This window comes from Lipophrys pholis (assembly GCF_963383615.2).
Source record: "Lipophrys pholis genome assembly, chromosome: 6".
In the NCBI taxonomy this organism is placed as follows: Eukaryota; Metazoa; Chordata; class Actinopteri; order Blenniiformes; family Blenniidae; genus Lipophrys; species Lipophrys pholis.
Window position 1 is genome coordinate 23,749,929 of NC_137629.1, and position 23,441 is coordinate 23,773,369.

General features: G+C 43.3%; 1 protein-coding gene across 1 annotated transcript; it reads left to right on the plus strand.

Annotated features, from left to right (window-relative positions):
* Nucleotides 1–302: 302 nt before the first annotated feature.
* ccnjl (cyclin J-like) lies at nucleotides 303–15,382 on the plus strand (the record flags this gene model as incomplete). The annotated part of the gene is made up of 6 exons (XM_080466399.1): nucleotides 303–394; nucleotides 1,050–1,160; nucleotides 4,799–5,009; nucleotides 13,421–13,720; nucleotides 13,805–13,964; nucleotides 14,860–15,382. The coding sequence occupies exons 2-6, from the start codon at nucleotides 1,083–1,085 to the stop codon at nucleotides 15,380–15,382; spliced, it is 1,272 nt and encodes a 423-aa protein (XP_080322525.1). The 5' UTR covers nucleotides 303–394; nucleotides 1,050–1,082.
* Between the last annotated feature and the right edge of the window lie 8,059 nt (nucleotides 15,383–23,441).

A 23,441-nucleotide genomic window follows, 5' to 3' on the forward strand; every position in this document is an offset into this window, starting at 1 on the left:
TAGGAGTGCAGCTGAACGGGAGGTTATGGTTGTAGTGTGTGTGTAGGACTACATGTCCCATGATGCATAGCGCGGTTCACCTCGCGGCTCCTCGCAGCGGCAGCTGGTGCAGCCGAGCAGGCTACTTTGTTACAGCGGAGCCACCGGAGAGAGAACGGCCGAGCGCGTTTCTCTCCGAAAAGTCACCACAGTTTGGGGAAAACGGCGCCGCCGGAGGCCCGTCGGCAGGATTTGGCGGAGGCGGCCGTTGCGGGGTCTTGCCAGCGGATTTGAACTTTGTGCTTTGGCCGTGATAGAGAGGCGTTTTTTCCTCAAAGTTGAGCCGAAGAGGAGTTCTCTCATTCAGGATGTCGGACTGAGACAAAGGGGTCTGGGGGGCATTCCTGTCGGAGCGGTGAGTGGCACATGGAAAACCCGCCGGGATGAAAACTTCTCCGGGGCTTCGGGAGGGTTAGAGGAGCCCCGGTTTGAGCCGGGCTGTCCAGTTTTGTGCGTGTTTTCCTTGTGGCCGTGAGGCCAGCGTCTGAGCTCGGTGGCCAGTTAACTTGTTTGGCCGCTGACTCGTGGTCCACCAGCGGCTGTAGTCAGAACCGAAGTGCCGGGGTCTGGAAACGGACGCACCGCAGCACCGGATGATGACGAATAACGTGTGAGATTAGGTTTGCGGAGAACTGCTCCGGGTTATTTGACCTACGGCGTGGCCGAGTGGGCATTTAACTGAGCCATTTAAATTCCCGAGCAGGGGAAAATGGCCTAATCCAGGCAGGAGAGACCACTGCTGTGAGAGCAGCATGGTCCTCAAAAACTTTACCAAAAACACTCTATCCCTCCAAATAAATTCATGCATTACTACAAACCATCGGTTTAATGTCAGCGCAAACAAAAATCCCGAATAAATACATTCTTATGGATGAGATATTTAGAAAACACACGAGGCTCAGTGTAATCAAGTGGTTGTTTTATTGAAACACTTTAAATGTTGAACTAATCGCCACCACTCCACGTCTCTCCTTCACTGTCTGAATTTAGTTTTCCTTTTTTTTCCTCAGCAGGTAAAGCTAAACTGTTCAAGCCTCCTCTGAATGGGAAAGATGGAGAGGGAGGTGCAGTGGTGGAAAGGACAGCTGGCTGCAGATATCCATCAGTCCCTCCGCATCAAGGTGAGTTTTCTGTTCAGCACAGTGTTTTCATTCTCTTGACTTTGTTGAGCAACCTTGTGTGTGTGTGTGTGTTCAACAAAACTTGCATTCATGCGTTTTATTATCATCAGTCTGAGAAAAGCACTGTGTTGCACTGCTTATCATGACTTAATAACGCAGACGTAAGAGTTGAGATAACAGACTTTTAACTCCTGGAATGTGTACTTTAATAGATATAGCATAATAATCCCTCATGACATCATGCTTTTTCTTGTGCTTCCTCTCGGGTAGATTAAACATGTTGGATTTGGGATAAATTACATGTTAAGCACAATTCATGAGAATGATAAAACAGTAAATAATGGAATTATTTTCACTTTCATGTTTTTCCTTTTGTTCATGATTGAGGATTTCAAGTAATACCTGTGAGATGTATTGATAATAATAATAGGAGTTTTTTTTTTGTTTTTTTTAAGCATTTCTCTTCAGCATCTGAACATGGATGCAGCAACTTGAGGAGGAACATATAATTACCTGCTCCTGTCGTCTATTTAAATTTGATCTAAATGAGATTACATGGAGGAGTTGAGGCTCATTAATTGAGAATGTCTTAATTAACCTCAAAGCGTGATCATATTTCTTCCCACATGTCACTTTAATGGAGACATCTGTCACTTGACAGTCGTTTGGAAGCAGAGGCTGCTCCTGCCTTCATCATACGCTTGGCGATGTGCTCAGATGAGCTTTTGGTCACTGGCTGTCACAGATTCTGTGCATGTATGTGTAGAATAAGGACCGCAGTGTATCACATTGTGAATCAGAGGTTTTGTGAGCCGTACAATGAGTCACTGGCTTACTGCTGGACAGGGTTTGACTCAGCTGTCAATTAGAGAGAATATTTGTACGCACAACTGTAAACCAAACACGCCCACTCTTTTCTCATATAATGAGAGAGACACTGTCATGTCTAATGTTAGGGTTCCGTTGACCTACATGAGCAGGGACCGGCAGCTCTATCATCGCAGTATAAACTCTTAACATACAGAGGCTCAGATCTACAGTGGAGGAACATGTGACTCAAACTCGCAGATTTTGATTTTGAGTAACGCGTCAGAGTTGACGACTTCATTTAGAGATATCGGTTGTGTATATTTTCCCTCCAGCTGACGGTAAATCTGCTTCTGTTTCAGCCGCAGCCGTCAGCCACACTAGAGTGAGCAGGGTTTTCCCCTCTGCCTACATACCTTTTGATCTTCTAGCACATGATGCATTAGGTTGGAAAAAAAAGTGATGCTTTTTCCGTGAAGACTATTTCCTACACAGGTTTTTTTTAATAGTTTTCTTCACTCCCGGCCAGGATGTTGGCGTCTTGACATTTTCTTTCTGATTATATTTTCTGATGTAGTGAAACTTCAAAAAATAGCAATGGTAGTTAAGTGTGTTTGTACAGCCCCTTTTATTAGGAGAGAACCAAATGCTTCACCGTGTACATAATGGCATTCCAATGATAAAACAACAACATAGCTTGAAGATATGAATTGATAGAATATACAAGATTTATTACAGAAATGTACAATCAACTACATTGCTATAACATTAAATATAATTAAAAAAAAAAAAAAAGTTGTTTGCTTGGATTTGAGTGCAGGAAAAGATTTTAAAATGAAAACAAAATCTGATTCATTTTCAGTTGGAAAAAAACCCAAACATATATTTGTACTCCCTTTTCTTGCATCATATTGCTGCTTTTAATAACTACGGCTGGATTTCCTTTGTTTTGCTCTGTTCGTCAGGGAAAATCGGTTTATGTTGGGCTCTGTCTTTTATAACTAGTAGATAGGCCATGAAAAGAAGAGGCAGATTAATTTATCACAAAGCGTTTATCATTTGTCACTGAAACGATGGTTGCAGGCGTTGATTGTCTTGCTGATGGGTGGAGGCGGCTGCTTGTTTTCAGAAGGGTCTTATCTTAAAGGGGTGTAAATTTGTGAGCTGAAGGAATGATGAAATCAGTACGAGAGCTGTGTGTGAAAAGGCCTCCACACAGTGTTGAGGTTTTCCTGCATGGCGTCAGCACCCCCACAGCCTCAACCAGCCCTAATGACGTTTGCTGCAGAGATAATGCCCTGATGTGGGAGATAGCAGTGCCGTGTAGCATGTGGCAAATTATCAGACATGCAAATCAGTAGGCAGCTGTGGAATCCTTAATTATGGCGCGGATCCCCCACAAAGGCACCTCCCCACCCTACATAGACACCCCGCCCCACCTCCCCCCTGACTTTAGCTGCCTGCCTCCTTCACATCCACCCACCATTCTCCTCCTGCCCCTGTACCCCCAGACAGACAGATGGACCAGAGGCAGTGGGAGGAGAGCTTGGGGAGGATTGAGAGGATATGGTTGGTCTAGTCACCGGGGGTGGTGCTGCTCTGTGCTGGTCTAGGAGGGCATGCCGGTTATTTTTGGATGCCATGGAAGTGTCAGTCTGAGCATCGTTGTTGTTTCAGTGGCGCTCAAAATAAATAACCTGACGGTTTGTGTAACCCTGACTGTGTTGGTGGAACTGCCCTCACAGCAGCTTGTGTTTTGCTAAATATTGACTGTGGCATGTATTTCCACAAATGCCCCAAGGATGCAGTTGACAGATATTTCTTATCGTGATTAATCTGCTGTTAGTTTTCTCAATTACTCTTCTGTTCAAGTAGCAGTTTCATTCTTCAAGTTTCTAATGGGAGGCATCAAATCCTTGATATATTAAATAAATATTTTCTCATTGGAGAGCTAATTAATCACCACACTGGTTATGATTAATGACTAATCCTCTTGGCACAGAGCTTTTGGAGTCAGATTTACACTGGTCAGCCCATGTAAAGATCTGAGAGATTCCTGAACTGTCCCAACCTCATGTGGATGTTTTCTTGATGTCTTGTTAATGTTGAGGACCCCTCGCTGGTCTTAAGGAGATTATTCTACCAATCCCTGGGCTCTCATTAAATTTAAAAACAAAGTTGTTGTTTTCACTCAGAGTCACGGTGAAATGGAAATATTTCTGAACACAAGAATATTCACTACTATAAGCAGCTTAAATGTGGAGAAAACAAATCCATTCTGTGTGTGTACAAGCAGTTTTAAATATCGTGTTTGTTACTCTGAGGCTGTTGTTGAAACAAAGGTTGTGCTCTCTAGTTTTCTTTGGCTGATTGGGAAGATAACTAAAAGGGATTCAATGCTAATGCCGTAAGTGTCTTCCTTCCACTAATTGAACATGAATAGGAGATGTGCTCGGGGTGAAATCTAATCCCATCTACTCCTCAACCTCCACTGGCGGAAGGACCCCCACCCCCCCACCCAAAAACCCCCCCCACATGACACGTGCACACACGAACGCTCCCCCATTGTTCACAGACCCCTGCAATGACACAAATTATCCTCACTTCTCTGCAGCAGTGCAGAATTAAATAAAATTGAAATGAGGCGACCTGGCATGTATTTTTAATATGGGTATTTTAGATCTATAGTACTGAAGGCAAGTCAGCAGGAGGCATGCATCGCTCACTATTATTATGCATATTCATTATAACCCCCGCGCTTCTTCTGCACTGCTTCCTGCCCACCCTGCTCCCCTCTGTCCTCGTCATTAAACCCCCCTCTTCTTCTGCAGGAGCTGAAGTTACCCGTCTACCGGGCCCACTCCCCACAGATTGGCATGCGGCGGTACTTTGCAGACTTGTTGGCCATACTGAGTAACCGCTACCAGCTATGTCCGACAGCACGCCACCTGGCCGTGTACCTGCTGGATTTGTTCATGGACCACTATGATGTGGCTGTCAAGCAGCTCTACGTCATCGCCCTCTCCTGCCTGCTGCTAGCCAGTAAGTCCACGTTTGTTTTCTAAATCCAGTTCTGTGCCTGCTTTATTGCCGTTTTAGGTACTTTGTGTGGGGCAGAAACATTTACGTCAATAACGTTTTTGCTTGTTTGTGTTTACATGAGCAGTATTTTCTAAACGGTTGTTTTCAAATCTTAAACGTTTGGCAGAATAACTTCTCATATGCTCCGAGTTTGTGTTTTCATCTGTACATATTGCGTCAAACACACACACAAGGGCACCACTGTAGAGCTGCAGAGCTAGAAGAGGTGGTTTATGCACAGATGGCACAAGGTAAAACACTTCCTGCTACGGGGCTAATTTGAGTTACACTCGGGAGACCGTAGTGATGTTTTTTTCCGCTTCAGCTTCAGATTTAACTGTTATTGGCACTGTACTGACAGTTTACAGTCAACTGAAATCTTGGTTTGAAAACGAGGCTCCCATTGTAGGCCGAGGACAGTTGTTTTGGGAAAAACTGTTTGGGATTGTTGTTAAATTTGCAGATCTTTATCTTTGTCGTTGGTTGTGGCTGCGACCTGATCAGAGAGGCTGGTTCTTCTGCTTTACTCTCCATTTAAGCCATCGTGTTTCTTCTATAAATATTGCCCCCCCCCCAGTTATTGACAATCTGCATTTTAGAGTTAAATTCAATAATGTTAACAAAATGATGTCAACAAAAATAAAATGTTTAACTTGGTAGAAATCTTAACTCGATGTCAAATGTTATTGTCAAATCCAATGTGTCCTTTCCAATATGGTGATGTTCTTTATTTCAGCTGTGATGTGTTCTAGTTTGGTAACTAATGATCTTCTTTGTTAAGAGCCCCACTCCAGTGTCTCATTGTTTTGTGTAAAACAGGTGTGTTAATCTCGCTCCTCACGGTGATGCTTGTTGTGTGGTAGTTATTAGTGTCTCCATGTCAGTCTGGTGATTAACAGTCTGTGAGGTTTTCTGTACATTAATGCAGCTCCTGCCATCAAGGGTAATTAGACTAATGATGCTGTTAAAGTAGGAGTCTGGAAAAAAAAAAAAAAAGCCTGCTCACTTGGGAGGACGTGGTGTGTGTGGCAGCATAGAGGCCCTCTTTGCAATCAGAGACGCCTCTGTGGTGGGATAAATTTGAATATGAGACTTGAAAGAGGTTTTATTTAAAAGCAATCTCATGAGAATCTAAGAATAGCTTTGAGAGCCTGCTCATTTAGTAATATCAGTATTAACAGAGCCAACCTGGACAGAGGTTATTCTTCTAATGTTTGATAGATTAATCAGATTTCTTATTGAATCCTTTGATTGTTGCTTTTCAGTCAGGGAGGCTCTCTCCGCTCTCTTTTCTTCTGCGTCTTACTTATCCAGGACTCTAGGGAGTCTCTGTCATGATTGATGACGGCTTGAAAGGGTGTTTGATTCAAAGTTGTCTTGGGTTTTCATCTGTCCTGAGGTGCTTTGGAATCTGGCCTAGTTATTGAACAACCTCCCCAGGTCCCACGGCTTGCCTTTGACTGGCACATACAGTACATATTCTTCCTTTAAACTTTCCTGGCTTCCACACACTGTTAATTAATCGGTACTTCTTTTGTGCCTCTCCTCAGTTACCGCCTAATCCTGTTACTCCATTGTATGTGTGTTTTTCGTGGGTACTTGTGTTTGCTCATGGATGAGCTCCTGTTCATTTGCAGGAGAAAGATTACGGTCAGTTTTTTCAAACCTGCAGGGACTGAGTGTTATTGACTTTTGGGGCACTTACTTCGTGACCTCACCCTGCACTAAAGAGTCCAATTAATCAGAGAAATAAAAATTTACCACGTATTTAAGAGGGAACAGTGTTTGAGTTGGTGTGTTTCCCCAAACAAGGTTTCCATTGGGCTGAAGTCATGCAGTGATCACATCAATCTTCATGCCACGTTTTGGTCCCCGAAGTCCGAGCTCAGCATACTGCAGCTATTCGTTACTATAAATGACATCATACATGTCGCTGCACAGAGGCGAAGAGAAGGTTATTGATTTTTTTATTGTTTTGATATTGCTAATGTTTAGTTGATGCTGCTTTCCTCATGTATTGATCAAGGCAGGTGAACACTCTTTTGTTAGAACTTGTGTTACGTATTCTGCTTGATAAACATGAAGTGCGGCGAAGAGTCTTGAACAACAAAAAGAGCATCCTGTGAACCGAGTGAGGACAAGCAGCTCAGTCATCTTGATGACACACTGCACTCAGTCACATAGGCAATGGAGCCCGGGGGTGGGGACGGACTGTGTGCTGAGGGGCACCTGCCATATGCTCTCCGAGTCAGGCCTCAAACAAAAGCCAGTCAATGCAAGCGGGACAGCCAGCCAGCCAGACCTATCCCGGAGAGGGGGAGGGGAGCACACTCTGAGGGGTGGAGGTTCATGTGTGTGAGTGCGGTAAAGATTTGCCTTAAGCCATTGTAGCTAAAAGAGAACGTGGTTGCTGTGGCAACATTGTGATAAACCTATGGAGTCCTTTCTAGCATTCATCATATTAAGATCCAAATTTAAAGCTAATCTATTAAGAGTTTTCTTTTTTGTTTTTCTTAAAGGGCACAGCTAAAACCAAAACCATTTCATCTGTCGGGCTCCTCTGGTGTCCATTTACCTTTTGCTGCTGGCTCTGTCTCCTCGTTGTTCTCTCACCTTGTCAGGGTCAGGCAGAGCGATTCAGTCCTGGGACAGGGCAGCCAGTAAAAGCAGGCCCACATCCCTTGGGGGTTGGTGAAATGAATGGAGTAGGACTTCAAAGGCAGGTTGGCTGCTGATGTTAAACAGGGTACAAAGGGAGGGAGAGGTGGTGGCCTGCAAAACGGGACATGTTAGAACTGAACCACTCAGTGGGGTGCTCTGAAATGTAGATTAATAGGGAACCCACTTCCCCCTTTATCCCTGTCTCGGGGATTTGACAGTAATTCTGATGGAACTGTGGTCATGTGGGGCTTATGCAATTAAAGAAATTATGTAAAAATGTACAGATGGCATTGGATAAGATAATACTGTTTGTATTAGAGGCTACCAGAGCAGCCCGTTACACTTTTTGTTTGCAGTCTGTTTTGCAATTCTAATCCACAAAATCGCAGGACAAACATGAGCAGTCTGTCAAATTTCATGTTTTGTTGATATTCCTGAAGCTGTTTGCAGACACACTCCCTGTGTCACCACTTGTACGCCAAAGTGCTTTACACCCATAATCAATGAATACCCCCAACGCTCTGTTTCTCACACATATACATACACACAAGGCCCGGGTTTCTTGGATTCTTCGCAGTCACCCGACCATTCAGCGTCAGGGGTCAGGGGTCACCCCAGGCTGACATTGTGAGAGCGACTAGGATCAGGGGTGGCAGCACACAGATACCGCGATGGAGCTGTGACCAATTTCCCACTCCCAATGAAAGATGAGCCACCGAATGAAAGAGGAGAGGAAATTCCTTCATGGCTGTCAATTCAAACGGTGAAAGTGGTGGAGAATGAAGAATAGCTGAAAAGCAGTATTTTCTTTACCCTCCGACTTTTATTTAAACAAGATTATCGACAGTAAATGATAGCAGTAACCATGTTCTTGGAGAAGTCATGTTGATGAATTAATTTGAAGACCAGTTTAAATGTGTACCATGTCAGTTTTCCTTTTTGTTTTTTTTGTTTTTGTTTTTTTAAACAATTGTAAGTTGTTGTATTTTTTCTTTGGTTTTGTGGAGTGGGGAATTTTGTGTTTGCGGTCTTTCTTTCCCACTGTTACTAAAACTACTACTTAAACCACATTTGTACAATTTCCTTCTGCCGTCATGCCCGTTTAGCCTGCGAGTTGTATTATGTTGTGTAACATTTTCAATTGTTGTTTTTGTATTTTTTTAACAATGTGCGACATTTTCCATTTTTACACGCATCAAACCAACGAGGTAACCTTTCTGTGACGGAGGTGAATGTCTTATCCACCCTCTGCTCCAGGTTAGAGAGGATCCAGGTGTTTTACTTATTTTTCTTGTTCTCGTTTGGTATTTTTATGTTTGGTGTCGGAGACCATTTTGAGCCGGAGTGCAATAAGTGCATCACCTGATTCCTCCTTTTGATTTTAATTTGCTTCAGGCATCGGAATGAACTAGAGTCTCATGGTGGCTTGAAAATGAACAGCAACAGAAACGGAGGCTCCCCCCCGTGTGAGAATGGAGCTCTCAGGTTTCCTAAGGGCCCCTATCAGAAAACCACCCTCCGCCCAAACCGACGCCTCTTCCTCAAACAGCACACCTGGCAGGACTCCCAGCATCCTGGTCTCACCTTCCTCTAACCCTTGACCTCTTACCTTTGCCCATTGACTCAACCTTTTCTCATCACCACCATCACCTATGGGTGCTGTGAGAAAAAAATAGGTGTCTCGGACTTGCTGTCCACTTGGTGTAGATTTAAAAAAACACAAAAAAACCCGGTGTCTGTGTTTCTGGGCCGGTTCATCCCTGGTTGCCAGCTTAAGATAGGATCATTGCTTTGCCTGCATTCCAGGTAGGCTGAACTCACAGGAGAGGAATGCACCTTCTCTCAGGTTGCAGTCCAGACATCAAGAAAGCTGCTGTGTAGAGAGGCTGATGTCTCTGAAATACTTTACAATGTACTCAGGAGTAACACAATTGACCTGTATTACCGTAGGACACTGTCATAAATGCTGAATGCTACAGTACTTTTAACAGTTTACTATAATATGATTTTAAAGAAGTTACATTAACTAGTGTTGTGAGAGCAATTCATTAGAGCATTATTAACCGTTTGAAATTACTTAAATAGGTTGAAAATGTATCCAAAGGAAAAACTACAAACTCGATAAAGAAAAATAAATGTATGGATGTTGTCTTTTGTTACAGCATAGTTTTTTTTAATTATTTTTTTTTTTTACTGTTTTTCCATTATTTTCTGACATTTTAACCACATTGAATTGAAGCATTAGCACATAGACAAATGAGGGGTGATTTATATTTGCATTTATTTTTCCATCAGGAGACCCTAAATGTGTCTGACCCTGTAAGATGTGACATTGTGCTGAGAAACCCCCTCACTTGTTTACCGTCCCATGTTTTTCACTGCACGGCTGCATTCCTGCTGTGTCTACCCACTGAAGTAAATAAAGGAAATGTTTTGTCCCACAAGCTGTGATGCATGGAGAAGTCAACTCCTCTTACAGTAATTCAAAGTGACTTGTGGCTCAGACTCATGTTGCCCTCCTGGATGGTTCTCTGATGTTGCCTTCTGTCTCTTAAGCTTTTGGGTATCCTAAGTTCCTCATGTCCCCGTTCACTCACAAGCTGTAAACCAGAAGAGTAATCACAGAGCACAATAAGGAGATTGACTTGCACTATGTCCCTCAAGATCAAAGAGGCTGGGGTTGTGTGGAGATTGGGGGCATTGATGGTGTTTTATAGCTGCGTCTGTGTGGACATAGCAGTCTAGCAGCAGACAGCACTGATCCAGAGGATACGAGGGCGAGAGAATGGGGGCAAGTGTGGACTGGGCCGTGGAACGAGCCCTGGTGGCTGTAAACTGTCCCGTTTCATTGTGCTTCCTGTTCTGCTGGAGAGACACTGTTACAGCCTTTCTGTTAATTAGCCCCCACCCCCACCCTCTGGCATGTTGGGCCGCAGATCCCCCCCCTCTTCCTCCAAACCTGCCTCGCTTAATGGTAGGTCACAAGATCAGTGATAAAACTTGCACTCTGTACAAAGACACCCTGCTCAACTCGACGGAGGCATAAAAAGGTAAATGAGGTCCAACAAAGGCAGCGACAATCGCCATGGCATGTCAGACAATTGTTACTCGGAGTCCTCGGTCACTTCTAACTGCAGCTCAGAAAAGTCTCCACTCTGAATGTCTGGTTGCCATGGCTTTAGATTAGAAGGTTTATCCCAGCTGAATGTTGTTGTTGTTCCCAGCTTGATGCATATTTTTACTCAGCAGATGCATAACTTTTTAATCCTAGCGGGGGGGGGGGGACTGTTATGTGTATCAGCAGGCAGTATATATGTGTGGGATTGTTTTTATGACTTGTGAAGGCCTAATTAAAAATCAGCCCAGCTAACAGTGCAACAATTACCTTTAGTGTTTTACGTTATTCTATCGTGAAGCACTTTGTGATTTTTATCTGTGAAAACTGCTATACAAATACACTTCACTTACTCACAAGCTGTTTTGTCAATGTCAGCTCAGTGCAAATCTGTTTTTTTTTAAGATTGTTTCTATGTGTAATAAGTACCAACAAAGACCAGGTTTTAAACACTGTTGGTTGTGTGAAATTCAACCACAAAGCAAAAGTGTTCATTCTTCTTTCATTGAAAAAAATCCAATCGAATACTACCAAATTGTATAGGCGTCATTACAACTCATTCATCATCTGTTCAAACACCAGTGTAGATTCCTTTTTAACATATCCGTCTTTTCACTATGTCGCAATATTCAATAAACACTCATGAAACGGTTAGTTTCTGCTCAGTATTGAGATTTAAAAAGTTCCCCCTCGTGCGTTCACACAGGTATTGTTCTCTCGTTGCTATTAGCCACAGACATCAGGGGAAGTTTTTCCTAAAACCTGGAGAGCCACTCAATTTCATTCTAGCCGTGTAGCTGTGTCTAGTGTGTAGTCGAAGGCAGCGGCTTCACAGAGAAGTCTGTATCAGAGTAACCCGACACCCCTCACCCTCATTCTTAATGTTTGAGAAGAGGCCTTTTGGACCCTCTTGGATTAAAGACAGAAACACCCCTCTTCATTGGCCACATGGACCCCTGAGGCCTCTGGGCTGTTGCTATGGAAAGGAGGACGTATTGGGATGGGGAGGGGTGTTGCCAGGCTGACATGACTCGAATGTGTGTGAGGATCTGGGGTGAGTCAGAGGGACAGGAATATTGGGGATCTGGCAGACAGAGGATTTTCATAGAAAGTGTGAGGCTTTTATAATCCACTCTAAGTGCCACACAGTCTGTAAGCCCATACTGATGCATCCCAAGGCTTATTAGTGTAATGGCTCAGCTTTATGGCCAGATGTTCAGAAGTAGTCGACTTAATTGCTAATGCTTACAAGGCACTTGTTGGGTTTCGTGAAGCTGGAATAAGCCGCTTTGGTGCGGACCATAAAATCTGCAGCATATGATAATAATCAGCGTTGGAAAAGTAAGGAAGCAATCCTAAAGAACTGTCATTACCACCGTCCCATGTCGACGGGTCTGGATTTAACTGTTTAGGTTTAGACTTTGTGATGCTGAGATTTACAGTCCTGAAACCAAAACCGCATTAATGTTTTTCTCGTGTCCGGACACTCGCAAAGATTTAGCAGATGACAATGGCTGACTTTCTGAAAGATGCAATATTTTGCATTTCTAAACATGAAAACTGAGAAGCAAAATGATTGATAGCAAATGTAAATTAGAGCCGATTAAGTTTGTTTGACTTTAATTCCAGTTCAGTATAGAAGCTGGATGGACAAACATGTTTTATGCAATAATGTGTTTTTTATATTGACAACAGAAATCCTCTACACAAGTGACTGACACTTCCATGATGTAGTAGCTGTATGGTTTACGGGTTGCTGCAGTTCTGTTTTTTTTTTTTATATTTACATATTTCAGAAATGTAGAATGTTATGGACATTAACTTTTTTTATAGATAAGATTTAATAAGTTTCAATATGAATGTTGGATTTTTGGCATTGTCTGTAATTGTGGAGCCATAGTATAAAGGTGTCTATCTATAGTGTCAATTTTCCAGTTAGGAAGCATCTCAAACCAGTTGAATCCGTACTGGACTGGTTATGTTTTGGAAGATGTTTCACCCGACATCCAAGAGGCCTCGTCAGTTCATGTTCCTGATCTCGGTGACAATTAACTACATTATTAAATGTGACCCCTCTGTATCAAGGGCAAAGGGAAGTTTATTATCCCAGAGGGCCAGTTTGTCGTGCAGTAAAACGTCCATGAAAGGAAGCGTCATTTGTACAATTCTCATAAAGTGGCGGTTTGGATAAAAGAGTCGTGCCTGTTGGATCTGCCTGTAGGTAGATGACTTAAAATGATTTAAAAAATGTATCAGCCAGAAAACTAAGCTGGAGTCGATGGTAAAGTGATGTGGAGGTAAAGAGACGTGTTAAAGATGCAACTAAATATGTCTGTCATTTGTTCAGCTTGTGATTCCATCAACATCGATGCTCTTCCTGACCTTCCCACTTGTGAAAAGCCTCCAGACATTTATTGAGATGGTATTCTGCCTTGAGGCTACATTGATAAAAACAGACAATTATGTTAAAATGGTTTAAAAAAAAAAAAAGGTTAAGATCTTCGGAGAGGGTGATGTCTGGTATACCATTACAAGTAATATTATTTTTTCCTAGATTGCGCCCCCATCTGACCGAACTGTATGTGTCTCTTCTCAGGTAAATTTGAGGAAAAGGAGGACCGGGTTCCCAAACTGGAGCAGCTGAACTCTCTGGGATTCATGTGCAGCCTTAACCTGGTTCTCAATAAGAAGGATTTGATCAAAATGGAGCTTCTGCTGCTGGAGACGTTTGGCTGGAACCTGTGCATGCCCACCCCAGCCCACTTCATTGACTACTACCTCCATGCCTCGGTCCAGGAGGGCGACCTCTACAACGGCTGGCCGCTTTCCTCCCTGTCCAAGACGAAGGCTTTCATGGACAAATACACTCACTACTTCCTGGAAGTGTCACTGCAGGGTGAGTTTAGACAACAACGTCGGTCATGATTACATGTGATATTAGTTTGATCGGCGCCTTAACTGAGTCATTTCTCTGCCACAGACCACGCCTTCCTGAGTTTCAGGCCTTCCCAGGTCGCTGCTGCGTGCGTGGCGGCGTCTCGTATTTGTCTTCAGATTTCCCCCAGCTGGACGACCGCGCTGCATCTCCTGACTGGATACACCTGGGACCACCTGACGCAGTGCATTGAACTCATGTTACTGTAAGAGGAGCACCAACAAACACCAGCAGAGCCTCTCATAGTGGAATAGCCACTCAAGCCTGACAACATTAAAGCCTCTCGATATTTATATTTTTGGTTGCCATGGTTATGGAGGGTGCTTTAAAGCAGTAAGCCTGCCTATACTATAATCGCAGCTGATCATCTTGTAGCTGTGCTACTTAACAACTATAATTAAGATCCCGGCTTCCTTGTCACTGGGATGCTGTGTTTATTCATTGGTCCACGTCTGTGCGAGTGTAATTGTTTGCACATGTTCACACTAATTGTGTGGAAGTTTATGAGGTCGTCAGAGGCTGATCTCCGATCGCCCTTTAATGGAACGATGCTTGCATTCGCACATTTGCTCACTCTTTACATAAAGACAAGTGCAGGTGTAATTACATGCTAGATATTCCACAAACCTCTTCTCTAAATTTTTTATCTTTTCAGTTGACATACAAGGGTTAAAACGTTTGTGGTAGAATTATTTTGATTGGAATCAAAGGCTTTGATTAAAATTCACATTTCACTCAGATTCTTCACATATGACAGTTAAAGTTTTAATGCCGTTTGTCACGTGTGTGTGTCACTTCATTATGCACGTTTTTATTCCCTTGGTTCTTTCATTGAGATGAGATAGTGGCTCGTTTACCTACCGGGACAATCATGTGTTAAAGAGTTCAAAAAGATATACTGCTATGGGAACTGAATTACAGTAATATATAGAAAATTACTCATTACTCATTAAATCATGAATTTGAATTGAACACTTGTGCTTCATGAGTCTGGTTGTAACTTGAATTTAGTGTCGGTGCTGCTTTATTGAACACGATTACACTGGGAAAGAGTTTAGTCATCTGTTTTCTTATATTTCTTTGACTTTTCCTTCCCCCAGAGCTCATGACAACGACGTGAAGGAGGCCAACAAAACCAAATCCACCCCACCTCATCGGCCGTCCTCTCTACAGTCCCAGCCTCAGCCCTCTCACCTCTCTCCGGTGTCGGCCATCCACAGACCAGCCTCCTCCTCCTCCTCCACCTCCTCCACTCCACAGTTGCTCTTTCAGCCCGACAGCTTCCCACACCTTTCCCAGCACTCCCCTTCCCTGTCCCAGCTGCACGTGCTGGCCGACTCCCAGGCGCTGGGCCCCGTGGTCAACATGTCTCAGGACTTCCTTCAGACTCACAGGATGGGTCTGCTGACCGCCGCTCCGTCCATCACACCCGGGGGGGCATTTCCCACCTACCCGAGCCTCACCTCAGGTCTCCAGCCAGCGGCTCGGGCGCTGCCACTCCAGGGTCCCATTTCTGTGCAGATGGCCCTCGCCGGAGAGCCGCGCCACTGTCTGAGCATGGCCTACAGCGGGGGCTACCTCGCGGGCCATCACACGTTCGCGGCCGGCTGCTTCGACAGGTGACGCCAGGAGACGGAGAGAGAGCACAAACCCAGGCGGGAGCCTCCTGCAATGCTCCCGTCACAGCTCCCCATCCTCAAATTCCCCCTCACAGACCTCCTCTCTCTCTCCGTCGACACCGCATCGCCTTCAGCCTGTCCGGTTCCCCTCACCCTGTCGCAGAGGCGCCTCAAACGCAAGCAGAGGTCCAAAGGCAAGACGGACCCCGTGGAAGTCATAACACTGACGTGACAAACGCTTCGCTGCCTCATGGAACACTGAGGCGCCGCAGAAAGAAAGGTTACTGCCATTTCCTGACCTGGATTTCTAAATCTGTGGTATTATGAGACTGGCTTCACTGTGAATGAGATGAAAGCAGCAGTGCCGTCTAACACCCACCTCATTCAGTGCCTGTTCTCAGTTGTGATGGCTGAGCCAATTTTAGAAGTGTCTGAGAGGCAGAGCTTGCTGCTTGACGTGTTTTATTTTTTTTTGTTTTTCAACCCCAAAAATATTTGGCTGACGTCGTTCCTTTTGTTGTATGTTTTGTTATGAACCATTTGAGAGCGATAGCAGGACAAGCAGGCCTGTTGGTGACTTGGCAGGGAACAGAGAGGTTGCATATGTCCATGAAGATTTTGCCTGTGTCGTGAATGTCAGCGAACATTGATCCAGCGAGCTGCAGTTCTCCTCTGGGAATTCCTCGCTCGCTCTCATCATCAGATCTGTGAGGGGGCCGGAGCGTTCACTCTTCAGTGCACAGCAGGTGAAATCCACAGCTACAACCACAACAGGCCTGCCAGGCTTCCTTTTTTTCTTTCTATTGCGTTCTCCTCATCTTTTCTGTCTCATCTCCAAAGTCCAGCCTGGCGACCGAGTCCTCCCACATTTGGGTGGAGGAGTCATTTTGCTACCGGCGTTGTCATACTAAAGTTTAGAATTTCTCCAGCGCTTCTCAAAGAATGAAACACAAGCTGATGTGACTGGACCAGCACGGCGAAGGAGACGTGGACGTTGGTTGTGTATTGTGTACATATGAATTGCTGCTGCCTTCTTATGAACTGTTGGTTCTGTGTCTGTGTTAATGACTCCAATGTTTACATGAACCACTAAGTATCAGGGACGTTGACAATATTACTTGAATATGATGCCATTGAAACATGCCATAGCTTTTATTTATAATGACTTGTTTTTTCTCTTATTTTTTGTTTGATATAGTGTAGCTTTTTATACCAACTTAGAAACCCACCATTGATGATAGTTTTTGTTTGTTTTTTTTTGGACCTGTTCATATAACTTGTCTATTCAGGCTCAGGTGTTACGGCTGAAGCAAGCAGCCTTTCTTTCATTATTCTGTATATGATGCTTTAAAGTGGATGCTGTTTCAGCGTCTGTGGGGGCGGGGCGGGGGGTCTGCCGTCCCCCTGCTTCATCACTGGACCTTACTCTATAGGAAGTGAGCGCTCAGTGGTCAGTAGCTTCACTCTCAAACATCTGCAGTCAGTTGTCAGTAATTGCTGCAATGCCCAATCTTCCACTTCCTGCAACAGTATAAACACATCCAGATCCCCACTGCTGGCTGCAGGGGTTGTATTCTCCTCACTATGGCAATGCCACAAATGCATGAAGCCCCGCTTGTTCTTTTAACATCGATGTGGTTGAATTGGGGTTTAATTTAATAGCTAATGAGATGTTTGCCGCCTCTCTTAACAGTTCTGACAGTGACAGAACACAATGTTATTCCATTTTATGTTAAGATTTGATCAACCAGGAGCCGCATGGATAGTTTTTATGTTTTGCAGAACATTGCAGCGTTTTCAAGAACAAAAAAACGGATGAAGTGGTGGCAGTTTGTTGAACTTTTATCTGGCCCGGTTTTGGAGCTCTGACCACATGTTTTGGCTTGCTGAGGACACTCGTCATGTCTGTGCCTTGTCCTCACTCTGCTCTGGTCACACTACATGAAGCCACCTGAAACATTCTCAACCGATCTGTTTGTTCTCCCTCCACTGGAAAATGACACGCTGATCCTTTTCAGAACTATGAACATAATGCTATGCCTTTTCTTTTCCTGATTCTGTGTAAAGTTTTCCTCAAAGTTTCTACATTCCCTTGGTTTTCATTATAATTTAGTTGCATTTTTAATGATTATTTTAATGAATGCTGTTGGTGTGATTTAGACATATTTTATTTTTTATTATTCTAGAATCCAGTTTGTTTCTTTTTCCACAGTTTATGAGCAACTTCCCATTGAGGTGTCAAAGGTGCAATATGTTTTTAAATTTATTTCTGTTGAAACTGTCCACAGCCATCACTGTCTCGTGTGTACCACTGGTTCAACTTTTGTAACTTATTTTTTGATAGTTGTGTGATTGGACATGCTGTAGCTTGGTCTTCAGTGGAGGGCCGGCGGCTCTGAACACAGTGAATATGTTGCATATTGCAGCCTCATGCTTTGAGTGATAGCTGTTACTGGATGGATTTTTGTCATTTCGTTTGAGCTTAACCATTTTTCCACCGTGTGAAAGGTGCCGACGCCACTCTTCACCAGACAACACTAATGTGATGGCAATAAGTTGACACCACGGACTTCCAATTTCTATTTTTATAACCTTTTGTAACAATCTGTAGTCTTGGTTTATGTGACACTGACTGATGGAAAGAAAATCATAAAAGTGCCACGAAAAAAATAAACACCTAAAATGAGCTGCGATGGAGTCGTTTGTCATTCATATTTGAAATTCATTGTAAATACTCAACTCCAGTTTTTCTCTAAAGAGTCTTTTTAAATGGTAAACTGGCCCCCTGGGGTTACCGTGCCCTGTTTTTGTTTTTGTTGGAAGACAATGTAAAGGCCTCCAGCGTGTTTCACAGCCCCTCAGCTGTGACCACATGCAGTCGTTCATTAAAGGTGTGCTGAATGAAGCTGAAGCCGCTTTTGTCGTGCGCTTCCATTTTTCCCTGCTTAAAATGGTAAATTCAGTTTTATTTGAAAAGCACCGGTCAGCAGGGTGGAGGCTTTCTGTTTGCACTGCTCGGAGTTAAGACGGGCAACTTTGATCATGGTGAGGGCTACAAAAAAAAAAAAAAGAAGCAATCTTCACTAGTAACAATATTCAACAGCCAAAGAGAATTAAAGCTGTTAAATTCATAGGAACTGAAATAGGTTCAACAATTCTTTATTGACCTTCCTTGCATCATCATTTTTTTTTTTTAAAGGATCTTAAGGCGGCTGCGTGTGCGGCCTGCTATTTTCTCAGGTTTTGGTTTAAGGACGGCAACGGAGGAAATAAGAGGACTGAGAGCACCAGCAAGCAAACAAGTAGACATCAAACAGCATGATAATCAGCTCGCTGCAGACTCGGAGGAGACGGGAGACACAGATCACAAACTTCCAGCTCTACCAGCAGAAATTCCTGCAGGAGGGCAGAGAGAGATGAGAGAGCACAAAGTACAGCAGAGAGTACTGGAAGTGAAGTGAGAACAGGAGAAGTTTGGTACAGTTCTAGAAAATGCTTCACGACGATCTGAGCCAGTAAAATAAGCTTCATGAAACAGGAAAGCTTTAAGACTTGGTTAGCATCACTAATAGAACGTATTGGATCGAGGGAGGAGCCTGATAACGGGACAAATAGCTGTGTCTCGTTCTACCTTGAGAAACTAACAACCTCTGATAAGTATTCTGAGTCGTGTGTTCTGCGAACAACTCTTTAATAAATGTGCCTGGTTTAGGAGCTTTGGGCTTTTTGTACATGAGAACTTTTCTAGGTTTAACTTCATCACATTTGTACTCTGCTTTCCAGATTACATTTTTTAAATTCACTCGTGTCTTTTCACGTATTATAGACATGTTCACATTTTCCTCTTTGTAATTGAGGTCAAATCTAAAAGCAATACGAGTGTTGTCTCCACACTTGTAATCATGGGCGGAATTGTAAATCCAAAAACAAGCTGAGAGCCTCTCTTCAGCCCCCACGGCTCAGTCCGAGCTTTCTGTGTTGTACGGAATTTTGTTGCGTAGAAACCTATTCAGAAATGTGCATGGCTCTCACACATGAGACATTATGCTCCTTCATAGTGTTGCAAAGTGACCAACCTCCTCTTGTCTAATACAGAATACTGAAGCCTCAGAAATGGCTGTTTTCTTTCAACACAGTAGAACAATTGTGTTCACATGGAATGAAGGAAACAAAGAACAAAACCCTTTCAGGTTTACAAAGTTTTATTAGCATTTGAAATGAGGAAAAAAAAACTTGAAAAACGTTGTGGTACAAATGTTTTTCCAGTTTTTTTGGGGGGGCGGGGGGCGGGGGGGTTGGCAGCCCGTCGGTAAAGGAGGTGAAAGAGAGAGCGAGGAAGAGCTTCAGGCCTCTCAGTGTGGTGATGGATCATTATCAGAGCTGCTTGCAGGCATTTGCATTGTTTGCAGAGCTGGAGAAACAGCCTTTCTTTAAAATGCCTCCTGGAAAAGGGCCACACACAGAGCGGCCAATCAGATCGCAAGGCGGCATGTGTGAATTTGTGTTTAAACAAATCAGCTTGTATTGAACTTGGCCTCTTCACAGATGCGCTGGATCTAGATTGTGTTTCCTCCAGGAGGAAGTACCTCTTGTGCGAGTGTTGTTCTTGGGAGCTTCCACTTTTGCTTGATGTACGTGAGGCCCTACGTCAACATCTACACCCTGACAGGGGAGAAAGTCAGCCGGCTCGCTGGTCATCGGGAAAGTCATGGAAAAAGCCCCACTTCATGACAGAAACCTTGTGATATGGCACCACTCGGAGACGATGTTTGCTTTACAAAAGCTGAAATGATCAACAGGGCCTTTGAGAGACAAGCTCAGCATTTTCTCCTTCTTCATGGTGAAACGCCGCAGATCGACATGATTTGCTCCGGATGAGGAGATCTGTCAAGGTTCTCACTAGATCACATCTTCTCAAGAGGAGATTCCTGCTGAGATTTACATTTAGTCCACTTTAGTCACTGATTTGATTGATTTCTATAAGATAATGGTGATAAAGAGGATTAAGTGCTCCCATTAAGGTTTTTTTTTCTCCATTCAGCTCAATAAATGACTCAATTGAATCATGTGTTACGAAGTGTACATTTCTTCCAGCAAAACGTAAAACAACGTTGTATTTACGCATTAAAAATTGATTTCAAGGCAAAACATCTGCAGTTTTGTATCACGAAATAAGAGCGCCGCTTAGTGGGCAAAGTACAGAAATACAAGAACCATTGACCACTTGAGCAATGAAAGAGAAGGGATTTGTTTGGAAGGGGGCTCATGGCAGAAGAGGAGCAGGTTTGTCTCCCAGAGATTAAAAACGGCCTCGTCTCATGCCAAGTTATTACACTTCCTAATATTGTGTTGATTTCCTAATGTTTATATTGGAAGCTGTTGGTCGGAGTCCTCAGATATCAAAAGGCATCGCGCTTCCTGAGTTTCCAACTAATGCTTGTGTTATCATTTCAATTAGTCTCTGTTACATTTGCGATAAATAAATCAAAATCTAAAGGATTTAACGCAATAATAATAATAGTTTTACCCTCTCTTATTTCTCTACATCATTATTGCTTCTGGAAAAACACCCCAGTGGGAAAAGGCAGCAACCTGAATTTCAGACTTCTCCTGTTGCTTTGTTCACATTTTGAAATACTCGACTTAAGAGGGTCTTAAATGGAAGGTTTTTATGATCTTGAGGTTGCCTTGGTGCAGAGTTGTGTTTGCGCGTCACCATGTTGGTTGTGAGAAGTATGAGAGTGGCAGCTTTGTGATTATCTGGGGTCTCTCACCGGGGAGAGTGGCGAGACTCTGCCTGCCCACCGTTCCACGCAGCATTTGGTCCTGAAATGGCAGCCTGGTTCGGAGTAACGGGTACACTGGCAACAATGCTGGTGTCATGACAGCAGGGAGATGTGAACTCTCCTCTATTGAAGGAGGAGGAACTACAAACACAGATGGCACCAGACGTCTGTGGAGTTTAGCCTTTTTGGGTCTAAATCAGAGCCAGTGAGGGAACAATCAATATTTAGTTGTTTAGAGATAATATGAACTGTATGGTCGGCTTCTGTTTCCTGTTCAGTCAGACTGGTACTTTAAAAAAAAAAAAAAAAAAAAAGTTGTATTTGATGAGAAACAAAAGAAAAAGAAGAGAATGAATGTTATTTCTAATTGTAGTGAGGTCAAGACTCATTCTTCTTGTGTTTGGTAGTCAAGATGCTTTAAATAAGAAAAGGAGAAAGAAAATAAAAGAAAAAAGAGGGAAAGAAAGATAAACTCAGTCACTCTTAAGCTGTTTCACAACAATAATCTAAAATACATTTATGAAACTAAAACCGACTTTGTTCTTATTTTTATAATCTGCTCTTGACCCATGACTTTTCACCCAGTAAACACTTTAACTGCAGGTTAATTTGGGGCCATTTGATCAAGGCAGGCACGTTCTCAACAGATCATCAGACTCAATCTTTGTTTCAAAATATTCCAGATAACCTGGATTGTTTTTCATGACACCTTTTGTACCTGAAAACAGAAACAACTTTTCCTGGAAGCTGTTGTGTATCTGAGAAAGAAACGGACTGCAGATCACGTGTTTCAGGTCTCCAGGCCATCGTTAAACACTGAAAACATTTGCCCGTAATTATTTTAACAATTAAATGCCCGCCTGTTTGTGTGAGAACAATTTAAACCCACGAAAGGTTTGAAATGGTTGACGGTCACGCGGCGGGTCTTAGTGCATCTTGTGAGAATATCATCCTGTTCATTCTGATACTTCGTGCTTCGGCTGGTTAAGATGCAACTGAGTGCTTGAAAGTGATGATCGATAGTTTGAGAGAGAGCTGACATGAGCCACAGTCGGTTTAAAGTAGACGACAAAAGCAAAAGTCTCCGGTTTGCTCTTATTCCTGCGTGAATCAAGAGGAACCAAACAGAAGGATTCACAAATACAGTCGAGGAGGTTTCTGTACAAACGTCTTCACATATATGTTCCAGTACACACACACACACACACACACACACACACACACACACACACACACACACACACACACACACACACACACACTCTCTCTCTCTCTCTCTCTCTCTCTCTCTCTCTCTCTCTCTCTCTCTCTCTCTCTCTCTCTCTCTCTCTCTCTCTCATGGCCCAGTACCATGTTATGAGTGCCTTCAAGTCCCAAACAGCAGCTTTATTGTGGCGGGCCGGTGGCTGGTGGTTCCAGACGCGGGCTGTAGGTAACAGACGTCCATCCTCCATAGGACATGATTTATTATTTACTGACACACCTTTGGACCGTTGTGTTGCTGCTCTGGTCACATTTTGTCCTTGTTTTAGTCTATATTAGTTCAGAAAAACTATGTGTTCACTCACAAAATATATGTAGTATACATAAGTAGACAACCAAGTTTATTTGCAGGAGTAACTGAGTTATAGTGTAACCGAATAGCACAGAAGGCTGTCTGTTATTAAAACGTTCCAGTAGATGAAGACAATACAACCAGACAGGAAGAAGAAGTAGTGATCTATCTGTCCTGTTGTCACCTGACATTTAGAGTTGAATACTTCCTGGTGTTTATTGTGGCTGTATTCTGAGTCTACTGAATTATCGACAGAGGTTTATAATGTTTTATGTTGCTTATGTTAATCTAAGTCAACACCTGCACGCCCAGAGGGAAAGGATAGGTAATTGCGGTTGTCGGCTCAGGTGCCGGACAGTGTCACACATTTAGGGAGTGTTCAGCGAAATGCTAAAAGCTTGTTCACAAGAGCTCTGTGGTTTTCCACACCCGACTCTTAACCAAATGGAGTTTCACATTTCAAGTCATGGGCTGCAAACAATGGGACGCATTTAAGTATTTAACGTCTGTTAACATGGAAACCAACCGATGTGAAACAGGAAAAAGGAGGATCTGGTGTTTATAGTAAGATTTCAAAATGTGTACTTTAACAACAAATAAAAAAGAAACCTATATTAAAATGTTTGAAAATGTCTAACTGCAGACATTTCTAACCTTTAAATATCCTGTTTCCAGATACATTCTTTAAGTTTCTGTATTTAGGTCACTATTTTAAACTTTCT